This window comes from Aquarana catesbeiana, linkage group LG01 (genome assembly GCF_042186555.1).
Source record: "Aquarana catesbeiana isolate 2022-GZ linkage group LG01, ASM4218655v1, whole genome shotgun sequence".
Lineage (NCBI taxonomy): Eukaryota > Metazoa > Chordata > Amphibia > Anura > Ranidae > Aquarana > Aquarana catesbeiana.
In genome coordinates this window covers 277,084,911-277,097,841 of record NC_133324.1, presented here as the reverse complement: position 1 = coordinate 277,097,841, position 12,931 = coordinate 277,084,911, and the positions used below count along the sequence as shown (strand labels likewise).

Sequence of the window (12,931 nt, the reverse complement as noted above, 5' to 3'; positions counted from 1 at the left end):
CTCAGATTTCCCCAGTGTATACCTGAGCCTGACAGCCCTACACTGTGGGGGGCAGGAAGCCCGGGAAGGAGATCCAAAATGGCCACCCAGGTGACACCTGTGGAGGAAGCCTCTCCTTCACTCCCTGTCATACCCGAGGTAATAGCGGCGATAACGGCTCTGGCGAGGAAGCTGGAGGCTGTACAGATTGATACCGGCCTGATCAGACAGGATCTTGATAAGATCTGTGCTCGGCTTGTGGTCGCAGAACAACGGGTCGGCCGCGTGGAGGATATCACGGAGGAGCACACTGCAGCTATTCGAACCTTACAAACTAAAGTAAAGGTCCTTGAATGACGTGCAGAGGACGCAGAGAATCTTAGGAGACGGAATAATCTGCACATTGTGGGTCTGGCGGAGGGAGCAGAGGGGCCGAACCTGTCTACTTTTGTGGAAGATCTGCTACTCTCCCTGCTACCAGCGGCCCAACTCTCCATACTTCACTGTGCAGAGAGCGCACAGAGTGCCACCACAGCGGGGCCCAGCCCGTTCCCCTTCTCACACGCTGATCCTGCGGCTGCTGAGCTTTAGGGATCGGGACGAGCTTCTGAGGACAGCATGAGCTGTGAGGGAGATCTCCTATCAAAAAAAAGAAGCTGCTCCTATTCACAGACTATACTGTGGAAGCACAGAAGCAACGCAGGTCGTTAGATGCGGCCATGAGGGCAAAAGGCATTGAACATAGCATCCTCTTTCTGGCGAAACTGCGGGTAGTGGATGGTGACGTGGTTCGGTTTTTCACCAATCCCCGGGGTTCCACCTCGTGGCTGAAGTCACTGTCATCCCTGAAATGAGAGGGTTCTACCTCCTCCCTAATTATCTGCCAGCGAATCCTACTCGCTTCTTGTTTGTGGCTCTAGGAGCCAAAGGTTGAATTATATGCCTGCTCAGAGTTCCATGTTAGCCCTGGAGGGTTGGCACTGTTCCCTGAGGCACAGTGGAATCCAAGTTCCTATTTGTTCTGCATGGTTATATTGACTGTGTTCACTGCTGCGGTGGGTGACTGTCCCCATATTTGCCTTTAGGGATATGCCTCACCATGCCTGCGTTCCTGAACTGTTCCAGGTCTTTATGCAACAGACTTCTAAGTTTTCTGCCCCTGGTTAGCCCAGGTGAATTGCACTTACATACTACCTTATGACTGTTTTTAGTACTAGAACTCTAGCATCTCCTGCTGGGAATGTTGCTGTGTGCTCCCTTTCAACTGGGGTTGCGGTATCCCCTCTGTGAGTCAGAAGTGGAGGGCTGACTGGCTGTCCCTTGCTGATTGGTACACGCCTCCCAGATTTGGTTACTCTAAAAAGACTGGGTTAGGGGAGATATGCATGATTCCAGTTTGGGGGATCTGGGGGGTGGGGGGGTCAGCCTTTGCTGATCTTTTTTGGTTTTATTTTTCATGGTTTCTCATCACAATATTTCCCAACGTTTACTAGTATGGTTAACAATGTATACGTCTTAGAAATCTTTAATTTCTATGGTACTGCTTGCACTGCAAAACGGTCTTCCACCCAGATAGGTGTTGTGCTCCTTGTGATAAGGGGCTGCTGTACTGCTCTCTGGGGGTCCATTTATTCTTACCCCCTATGGCTAATTTTTCAGTACTCTCCTGAAATGTCCAAGGACTGAACTCGGAGGTTAAGCGCTCCCTTGTTTTCACATCTCTCAAAAAATATACTCCCCCAAATTTTGTTTTGCAGAAGACTCATCTTGTGGGTTCCTGAGTCCTTGGTCTTAAAAAGGCCTGGGTGAGCAGTCATTATCATGCCACCTACTCTAGCTACTCTAGGGGGGTGAGCGTGCTTGTCCACAGATCCCTCCCTTTCCAACTCCAACATGTCAAGATAGATCCGGGTGGAAGATGGATAATTATGCATGCTTATATCGCCACTACATATGTTTTGGTGGGACTGTACCTACCACCACCTGCTGATGTTTCCCTCTTGTATGATATTATGCAGCATGTCATACAATATGGAATGCAGAATGTTATCTTGCTGGGGGACTTTAATCTGGCTCCATGTCTGACCCTAGACAGGCTCCACCCGTCTGCTAGAAGGTCACCAGATCTTTTACAGTGGGCAACCACCTTTGAGTTAATAGACACCTGGCGTCAGAGTGTACACTTGTCACTCGTCTGCGTTTCAGACCCTCTCCCACATAGAACTGGTGTTCATTACCCGAGCGTTGCTGCAGCGGGTGTCAAAGGTGCAGATCCTTTCCAGAGGCATTTCGGATCATGCCCCCCTCATGATAACTATGCTACTGGGGCCTCCTGTTGGATGGAAATTGTGGAGACTGGGCACTGGATAGCAGACCTGAAAGTTCAGGAGGACTTGCTGAATGCGTTATGTAATTATTGGCTGGAAAATGCAGATACAGCTGCGTCTTTGATAGTTTGGGACACTTTTAACCACTTGACAACTGGGCACTTAAACCCCCTTCCTAACCAGACCAATTTTCATCTTTCGGTGCTCACATTTTGAATGACAATTACTCAGTCATGCAACGCTACCCATATGAAATTTTTGTCCTTTTTTTTCACACAAATAGAGCTTTCTTTTGGTGGTATTTAATCACCGTTGGGTTTTTTTATTTTTTGCGCTATAAAAGAAAAAAGACTAAAAATTCGGTAAAAAAATTAAATTTTCTTTGTTTCTGTTATAAAATTTAGCAAATTAGTAATTTTTTTTCTCCATAAATTTTGGCCACAATTTATACTGCTACATATCTTTGGTAAAAATAAGTACAAATCGGTGTATATTATTTGGTCTTTGTGAAAGTTAGAGTCCAAAAGCTATGGTGCCAATATCTGAAAATTGATCACACCTGAATTACTGATGGCCTATCTAAATTCTTCAGACCCTAACATGCCAGAAAAGTACAAATACCCCCCAAATGACCCCTTTTTGGAAAGAAGACATTCCAAGGTATTTAGTAAGAGGCATGGTGAGTTTTTTGAAGTTGTCATTTTTTCTCACAATTCTTTGCAAAATCAAGATTTTTTTTTTTTTCCACAAAAATGTCATATTAGCAGGTTATTTCTCACACACCGCATATGTATACCACAAATTACACCCCAAAACACATTCTGCTATTACTCACGAGTATGGCGATACCACATGTGTGAGACTTTTACACAGCGTGGCCACATTTTGAGGCCCAACATGCAGGGGAGCACCTCCAGGCGTTCTGGAGCACCCAAGCCAATTCTGACATTTCTCTCCTACATGCAAAAATCATCATTTATTTGCTAGAAAATTACATAGAACCCCAAAACATTATCTGTTTTTTTCAGCAAAGACCCTAGAGAATACAATGGCGGTTGTTGCAACTTTTTATCTCGCGCGGTATTTGCGCAGCAATTTTTTTAACGCTTTTTTTGGGGGTAAAAAACAGTTTTGTGCTTTAAAAAAAAGAACAAAACCGCAAAGTTGGTCCAATGTTTTTGCATAATGTCCTATGGTACCGGTAACTTGTTTTCCAGGAGTCTTTAAGGACAGCAGCAACCCACCCTTATTGTATTAAATTACTATGCTGTGACTAACCATATTCTGATTATGTGTTCCAGCTTGGGCCGGAGGTTCTCTACTACTACTACTAAGTGGGAAGGAGCCTCCTTTTAAAGTTTGGAGGTGTGTTTCCTGTCAAGTGGGTGGAACCATGCTCTCCTGTGCCTTGCCTGACGTCTATTTTATCAGAACAGACTTCTTCCAAGAGGCAGGGAAAACTCAGTGTTGCAAGAGGTTAGGAAAGCAGGGACTCTTATATTGAGTCCCCTTCAGACCGCACCGAAAAAGTGTGGATGGAGGCACAGAATATGGCCAAACAGGTATCGCTAACTAAAGCGGAGAACAAGAGTTTTGTTTTTTTTTTTCCCAGCAAAGTTTCTTTGAGGAAGGGTAAAATACGGGCCCCATGTTAGCTATGTTGGCCAAGTCTCAGAGGGGCTCCTCGTATATCTCTGCAGTTAACACGGACTCTGGGGAAACTGTGGATACACATGCCAATATACTCGTGACGTTTTGCAACTTTTACACTGACTTGTATTCCTCCAAAGTGGCACCCTCCACAGACTATCTTCATGTCTTTCTGAGTGATTGTAGATTGCCCAAACTCGCAAGGTCAGATAGAGCTGTGTTAAACGTCCCTATTACCAGTTATGAGTTGATGGAGGCACTGGCCCTCTCTCCACCTGGGAAATCTGGGGCAGACGGGCTGCCAGTAGAGGTGTATAGGAAATATGCAAATCTCCTTATCCCATGTTTAAAATCTGTCCTTACAGATGCACTGGAGCTAAAGCAGTGGTTATATTCTCCTCCTACTTAAACCTGGCAAGGATGCATTACTCCCTGACTCGTACAGGCCCATATCATTGCTGACATCTGATATCAAACTCCTGGCCAGAGTTCTGTTCATGCATTTGGTGAAGGTAATCTAATCTCTAAAATTATACATAGGGACCAGTCGGGATTTATTCCTGCTAGATCCACAGTGTTTAACATCAGATGCTTGTTTTTAAATCTTCAGATTCCTATAGATAATAGGGCAATTCTATCTCTAGACGCTGCCGAGGCCTTTGACAGCATCAAATGGCTCTTTGTGGGAGGTGGTGTCATATTTTGCCCTTGGTACCCGTTTTAATAAATGGGTACAAATGCTATATTCAGCACCTAGGGTTAAATTAAGGCTCAAACGGGACTTGATGGATTCCTTCCCCCTTCATAGGGGTACTAGGCATTGGTGCCCTTTGTCACCCCTGTCCACATTAGCCCTGGAACCCCTGGCAGCGAAAATTAGAGCGTCTCCACAAATGACAGGCTTCCTTAGAGGACCTTGGGAAGATAAAATTACACATTTCTTTATTTAGGGGACACCGATGCCTCCCTTAAAAATGTCATGTCTCCTATAGTTCATTTTGATACCCTTTCCAGGTTCTCCATAAACTGTTTTTACTCCCCTTAGATGAGTTATATTCTCCACTGCTGGGCTGTGCTAGCTTTTTAAAACTGGTGATACAATTTAAATATCTAGGAGTCCAAGTCACTTCAGACCCTTCCAACTATTTGAAACGTAATCTATGTTCCCTTTGTTTAAACCACCTTAGGCCAAATGCAATACATGGTGCAAATGCTTCCTGACAGTTATTGGTCTGGTTCCTGCAATTACTTTACATCCTCCATAATTCTCCACAATGGGTTCCTCGTAGATGGTTTATGCATATTGAAACTATCTTTAGGCATTTCATTTGAAAGATAAAAGGTTGCTAAAATACGACTTTCAGTGTTGCAGTATAGTAAAGACCAAGGTGGCCTAGCGGTTCCCAATCCTAAAACATATTTCTTAGCTTCCCAGTTACAGCATCTTGGGGGCTGGGGCCTTCCAGATGTCTCTGACCCAATTCACAGTATATTGCTCATTGATGATTCTAATGACACAGCTCTGTCCCATCTAGAGGCAGTGTTCCCCAATATCTCTCACTCAGGGCCTACCTACCACTCTTCTCCTAGAGAGACTTTGGTCTACTTTTAAGAATAGCTTATGAATCTCGTGCTTCATTCTAGAGACACCTCTGAGGCAAAACTATACCTATACTGAAATAAACTGGAGGGGTTTCAGACTTAGGAGATGGCGGGTATTCGCTATATCTCACAATTATACACCGATACACAGATTGTACTAAAATCCTTTTCTGTACTCCAAGCTGAATTTGCCCTACCTAGACAAAAATTTTATAAGTATCTACAACTTGACCATGCCCTTGAAGCACAGGCACATCAGTCCAGCATGGTGTTGTCTGCCCACCCTTTAATGTGGGAAGAATTTAGCGTGCCACACTAAAAAGGCATGATATCTCAAATCTATTCCACTTTAAGCTCTACTACACAAAACTCATCCACACTTCCACGTAGGAGGGGATGGGAAAGAGACCTGGGAGATATGAATAAGGAAACTTGGGAGATAAGTTTACAGTCCATACCGGTAGTTTCAGTATCACCCTCACACAAACTGTCGGGTTTTTTTTTTTATATACTCTACAGAGCCTACAGAACACCATTAAAGCTTCATCGTTAGGGAACTTTCATTCACCTGCTCTGGCAATGCCCTAAACTATATTGTTACTGGAAGGTGGTGAGCAACACTCACCTGTAGTATATATGTTCAAAGTCCCGTTCGACCCTATAGTTTGTTAATTGGGAGCAGTAGATGTGGTTCTTGTTCCCCTGAGTAATCCTAGTTTTACATAGGCTCCTATACATAGCCTGGAAGCAAATAGCCAGAATCATGCTATCTTCTCATGTACCCACCTGGAAACAATGGATAAAACAGGGCAATAGTATATTGATCAGAGAACAACTGACGTATCAACATAGAAATGCCAGTCACAGGTTTCTTCCATCTGTCAGGCATGGTTGGATTCTTCTTGGCTAGCCCCATCACAATTGATCACGCACAGATTATTACAGTTGTGAGCTTCTAGTATCCTTGTGTCAACTGCACTTAAGTGGCCTTTTGAGGTGTTCATTTCAGCGTACTTCCAGTGAGATGAACAGAAAGGTACATCTGTCCTTTCATTTGGAGGTTGCTTTTGTTATTTCTTTATGGAGATGGCACTATAGTTCTACGGCCTGTTGGCTGTTAGTTGGTTTATTTGTTTTGTTTCGACTTGTGCATTTTTTTTTTTTTTTTTATGATTGCTTTTGCCTTTTACATTGTCTTATTTTCTGAGTACTATATTTCATATTTTCCAAACTTTTCTGGGGAAATATGCAACCTGTTATATTGATACGTTCGTGGTCAAACATATTGAGTTTTGCGCCATTTTTTGCGATACGGCACTGCGTCACTTTAACTGACAGTTGTGCAGTCGTTCGATGCTGTACCCAAACAAAATTGACATCCATTTTTTTTCTATAAACAAAAATAAAAATTTTGAAAAAATCTATATCCCCCCGAAAAAATAAAAAAAACAAATTTCTTCCTCAGTTTAGGCAGATATGTATTCTTCTACATATTTTTGGTAAAAATCGCAATAAGCGTATATTGATTGGTTAGAGCAAAGTTGGTGTCTACAAAATAGGGGATATATTTTATGGCATTTTTATTAAAAAAAATTTTTTCTAGTAATGACGGTGATCTGCAACTTTTAGAGGGGCTGACATTGTGGTGGACAGATCGGGCACTTTTGACATTGTGTCATTGGCAGGGAAGAGGTTAACACTAGGGGGCGATCAAGCGGAGATCTGTCTGTTTACGTTGACAGATTTTCGCTCTCTCTCTCGTGTGCCCGGTGGACATCACAGCTGCCGGGCACGCGCATCGGCTCCATTAACTGTGGGCAGCTGAAGCTGCTGCCTGTTCACTTCCTGGATTTACACGCGCACACACACCTCCAGCCCTGCAGCTTTCATTGGCCCTCTTATGAGTCGTCATTACCCCCCCCCCCTTCCTTCCCGGCGGCAAACTCTCACGAGAGTGAGAGAGAGCTGTGCATGATGTCATAAGCCTAGGCTAATGACAAGACAAACGGGAAGTGGGCTGTGTAAGGTATTTACTGGCAGAAAAAAGTTTTCCTATCCAAAGTTAAAACAATAGCAGAAGATTTAATAGATGGGATGTTGAAAAAATGACTGAAGGTTCGCTTTAAGTTTTAGCCATTTAGAAAGTAGAGTAAGCAGTAGACGCCCAGAACATGTGTACAATCAGTGGCGATGCTGTGGGGGATAGTGCCCGCAGATTATCACTGGCAGGATCAACAGGTATTATAATAAAAATAAAAAATTGTTTTCCAAAATAAAAGGCTCCCAAATGAATTATAGTGATTAGAGAGTGCACATCTCCAAGATAAAAAAAATATTTCACATTTTGGTTGAGATGCAATTGTCCCTTTACATTCTTTGTATTTTTCCATGTGTCCGCATGGAAGGGTGGACTGCTTTCTGCTTCACTCTGTAGATAAAAATCTATTTTATCTTTAAAAAAATCAGATTTTTTTTTTCTAATAGAATGCTTCTGGAGTAAACTATCTACAGAGTTTTCTATTTAAGATACATTAATAATTTAGTTTATTCAGCAAGGAACCAAGCTTGGTTATGTAGCATGAAACTGTATAGTCTGCAATATTTACATTTTTGGTAAACTCATTCAATGAATGCAAGCTGAGATAACATGCACTATGTTTATGCATTCACGCAATTTCACAGTAACCACGAGATAAAACAAAGTTTAGGAATATTCCTTTATCCCATTGTTTTACAAATCTATGTACACTACAAACTGTGATTGAACCAGTTCTGATATCACTGTTTTCTAACCTGAATGCTTATTATTCTAAATGGGAAACCATCATTTTGTTTGCAGATATTAAAGATTTTAACTACCAGCAAGAATAAGTCCTTACATTTTATAAGAGCATCTGTCATTTCAGATCCATCATGGCACGGCCTGTTAGCAGGCATCCACTCACCTGCTGCCGCCACATCCCTCACCTTGTTGTGTCACTGCCGCATCCCCAGCTGTCCCATTAAAGTGAATGGGACTGTCGGTGAGTCAACGGCGTGTCAGAGGAGGAGCCACTGCGGGACAGAGGACAGCTGCTCTTTAAAAATGATTATTTAAATTGAGTTTATTTCAATCAAGCCTTTTTACTAGTGATTTAAATGGACTTGTTTTAAATCAAATCCACCCTGGCTTCACTATAGGCTGAAGCAGACACCACTCTGATAGTCTAGGCTGAAATGAAGTAATTTGGTATGGGATTACTCTTAATGCCGCGTACACACGGTCGGAATTTCCGACGACAAATGTTCAATGTGAGCTTGTTGTCGGAAATTCCAACCGTATGTAGGCTCCATTGCACATTTTCCGTCGGAATTTCCGACAAATAAAATTTGAGATCTGGATTCACATTTTCCGACAACAAAATCCGTTGTCGTAAATTCCGATCGTGTGTACACAATTTCCGACACACAAATTCCACGCATGCTCGGAATCAAGCAGAAGGGCCGCACTGGCTATTGAACTTCATTTTGCTCGGCTCGTCATATGTGTTGTACGTCATCGCGTTCTTGGCGATCGGAATTTCCGACAACATTTGTGTGACCATGTGTATGCAAGACAAGTTTGAGCCAACACCCGTCGGAAAAAAACCTGGCTTTTGTTGTCGGAATGTGCGACCGTGTGTAAGCGGTATTAGAGCGGTTTAAAAAAAAAAAAAGTCTTCCCACTTCTTACCCAGAATATGCTTTACTCATACTTTTTTTAGCTAACATCTTCTCAATGCCACATTTTTCATGCTTACTTTAGTAAATGTTTTGTTTAAGAGTGCTATAAATTTGTTCTTTGTTTCCATTTCTGACAGAATGAAAGACATCAGAGTACAGACCTTCAGCGTGCAGTTTGGGTTTAAGAATAAATTCCTGGCCAGTGATGTTGTATTTGCTGTAATTTCACTATTGGAGAACACAGAGAAGGATGAGGGTGGGACTGATAACTTTATAAAGGCTTTGGATAGCTTGTCCAGGTACTTGAAAAGATTTTACCTGCTTTTTGCTTTTCTAGCAGCGGTAAATGTTGATATTTTTTCATTTTTTTGTGTGCAGTAAATAGGTGGATATAATTTCTTCTCTAACGTTGCAATGCTGCTTATGTTTTTGACAACGTTTTTGGTTAATTCCTTTACAGGAGCAACTTGGACAAGTTACACACTGGCTTGGAGCTCGCCAAGAAACTCTTGCGTGCCATTCAGCAGACTGTTGCAAGTTGTATTTGTACTAACCTCATCTTGTCCCAGGGCCCTTTCCTGTACTGCTATCTCATGGAGGTTTGTATGAGAGCTTTGTCAGCACCATCCTCATTTATACTTCCTTAACGCTTGTTTTTTTTTCCCCCTTCTGCTGTGGTAGAAAAATACATTGAAAGTAGAGAAAAACAACTTTAGACAGACGACACAATCATGCTTACTGGTATCTATAGGTTCCCTAGCAACAGGGAAGCCACTCTTAGATACACTAAAATGAGTGGTACCATCTTGTGCAGAATCGTTATAACCTCTGCACTGCCGCCGAAGCTGTGCGTATGGCAACAGGGCTTGAGGTCCCCATAACCCCAGTGACTGGCTATTAAATGTGCCAACTAACACAGTCAGGAGACTGCTGTTCATTAACCAAAACGCACCAATAAACATAAATACAAAGTGAAAAAAATCTCTAACCCTGTAGGGTCAGGAAAAAAACAAGCCCCCACTCCATGAGGAGTGCGAAAAAGAGAGTATGCTAATACATTTTAAATAGTGTGTAATTTTTTTTTTTTTTTTTTTTCTATCATGTCCGTGTCTAGGATACGAGGACCAGAGGGCTCAGCCATAAAAAAGACAAGGAAAAGTTCAGATGTTTAGGGTCGTTAGTTCGCTTGGACAAGTTAACAAAAATGAGGGGTCAGCTAGCGCAAGTAGAGCAATATCTAAACTAGAGGAAACCGTATGTGACCTAGTGGCGAAACATTTCCAGGGTGCCCAGATGGAGTCGGTTTTCCCCTACATGTAGCTATCCAATCCCCATGGCTAGGTACATGGGCGCTCTTCCAATGAATCGGTACCAGCTGCTTGGCTGCGTTAAGCAGGTGAGGGAGAACGCAGCACCTGTATTTTATTAAAGGGACAGTAATAAAATTAACTTTTTGATGATATTCACATTTTATGAGATGCACTTGTATTTGGGGCATATAATTGAGATGAGGTGATTTTTGCTTGGAGTTTCACTTTAAAATTAGATTTCATTGAGGTACCAAGAAAAACTTTCCAGTTTTTGTTTTTTTGTATTGATCTTGTGTAATTATGTTTCTGAGATACTGAATTTTGTTTTTTTACTAGCTGTAAGCCTCAACCTTAACCCCCCTGGCGGTATTCCCGAGTCTGACTCGGGGTGGATTATCAGTACCAAAAGCAGTAACCCTGAGCCAGACTCTGGATCGTATCGCAGGATCCATGTAGATGTTACTTTCCTTGTCCTCTGGATCCTGCGATATCTCCCCGCTGTGATCTGCAAGGAGCCGTGTCTCGCTCGATTCACAGTGCCGAGCGCCGTTCCCTGCGAGCGTTGAGACGCACAGGGACGAAGTTCAGCGCCAAATTCAAAAAGTAGAACGCACAGTATTAGATACAATATACTATAATCTTACAGTTTACAGTACTGTATCAAATAATTACACATCCCTTTTGTCCCTAGTGGTCTGCCCAGTGTCCTGCATGCAGTTTTAAATTCTAAATACTGTTCTTTCTGCCTGGAAACTGGTGATTGTCCATAGCAACCAAAAAATGTCCCTTTACATCAAAAGTGCTTTTAGACCAGCTAGAAAACAGCGATAATAAATTAGAATCACTTGCAGAATTGAGCGATAGAGATTTGTGGGGAAATTCGTCATCAAACATTAAACGACAATTCTGTAACTGAGCAAATTTCAGTGTTTGATTTGATTACATTATTGAATAATTTTTATTATTATATTATTATTTCTTATAGTTATTATAATTTTTTTATTTCATTTTTCAAACTTTATCACACCCGGGATGTCTACTAGACTCTTGTTTGAACAGATTTACGTGAGTTATTCCTAAGAATTACAGGCCTACAATATAAAACGGCAAATTTCCGTGCAAAATAATTGTACTGCTTTCAGCATCAAAAATCTGAAATAATCATACCGCCAGGGAGGTTAAGGCCACTTTCACACTGAGGCGCTTTACAGGCGCTATAGTGCCTGTAAAGCGCCTCTTTCACACTGGAGTGGTGCGCTTACAGGACGGGAGAAAAAGTCCTGCAAGCAGCATCTTTGCAGCGCCCCGCCCATTGAAATCAATGGGCAGTGGCTCTTTGCGGGGGCTTGTAACCCTTTTTTGGCCGCTAGCTTTACCGCCAACGCCCCAGTGTGAAAGTGTCCTTTTAAAAAAGAAATGCTTGAAATATATCACGCTATGTGTAACACATCTAAATAAATTGGTGTTTCACTTTTTGAATTTAATTATTGAAATATGTTAACCTTTTTTTGATGATATTCTGTTTTTGAGATGCACCTGTATGTGTCCTATCTTGCTTTCATTGCCACAAGCACACTTCAGGTATACAATTAACTGATTGTTAGATCGACTTCTGTTGAGTGGGAGTGACCATAGATGGATCAAAATTCAGCCAGTCTCTGCTGAAACATACAAATGTCGATCCATCTATGACCAGCTTTAGGTAAAAGTGCTACCCTGTTTCCCCGAAAATAAGACCTAGCGTGATTGTCAGTGATGGCTGCAATATATGCCCTACCCCCCAAATAAGCCCTAGTTAAAGTCCTTGTAGGTCTTATTTTCAGGGTAGGGCTTATTTTCAGGGAAACAGGGTAGGGCTTATTTGGGGGGTAGGGCTTATATTGCAGCCATCACTGACAATCACGCTAGGTCTTATTTTCGGGGAAACAGGGTAGTTGTATGTACAAATCCACTTGATACCTGCCCTGGAGGGTTGCTTCTTTTTAGAAAGATTTCTAGAAAACCAATATATTTTTAATTCTGATTTAAAAAGTACACTTGATGGTTTTATTGAACACATAACAGAATTGCATTTTTTTCCTGCTTTAATTCTGAATAGAAAGTTTGATTTTACTGGACTTGCACAAGTAGAGATGTCTTGTTGAAACTTTTTTTTTTCTGTTTACAGGGAACACCAGATGTGAAGATGTTTTCCAAGTCTGTTTCCTTGTGTCTTCTCTGTAAATACTTGCTGAAGTCATTTGTCAGTTCTGTGAGTAAACAAACAAGTCTTAAACACTATTAGCACTAATATGTTTTCCTAGCCTTTTCTTTATGGTGTCTGATTGGAAATGTTGACACGGGGCAAATATTTTAGAAGGA

At 41.9% G+C, this 12,931-nt stretch overlaps 1 protein-coding gene across 1 annotated transcript in view; it reads left to right on the top strand.

Moving 5' to 3' along the window:
- CDC45 (cell division cycle 45) overlaps nt 1–12,931 on the top strand; it is a gene marked incomplete in the record, with an annotated part of 100,809 nt that overhangs the window by 66,876 nt on the left and 21,002 nt on the right. The window contains 3 exon segments of the mRNA XM_073628954.1: nt 9,398–9,559; nt 9,721–9,859; nt 12,738–12,821. Of these exon segments, the coding sequence (XP_073485055.1) occupies nt 9,398–9,559; nt 9,721–9,859; nt 12,738–12,821 (385 nt within the window).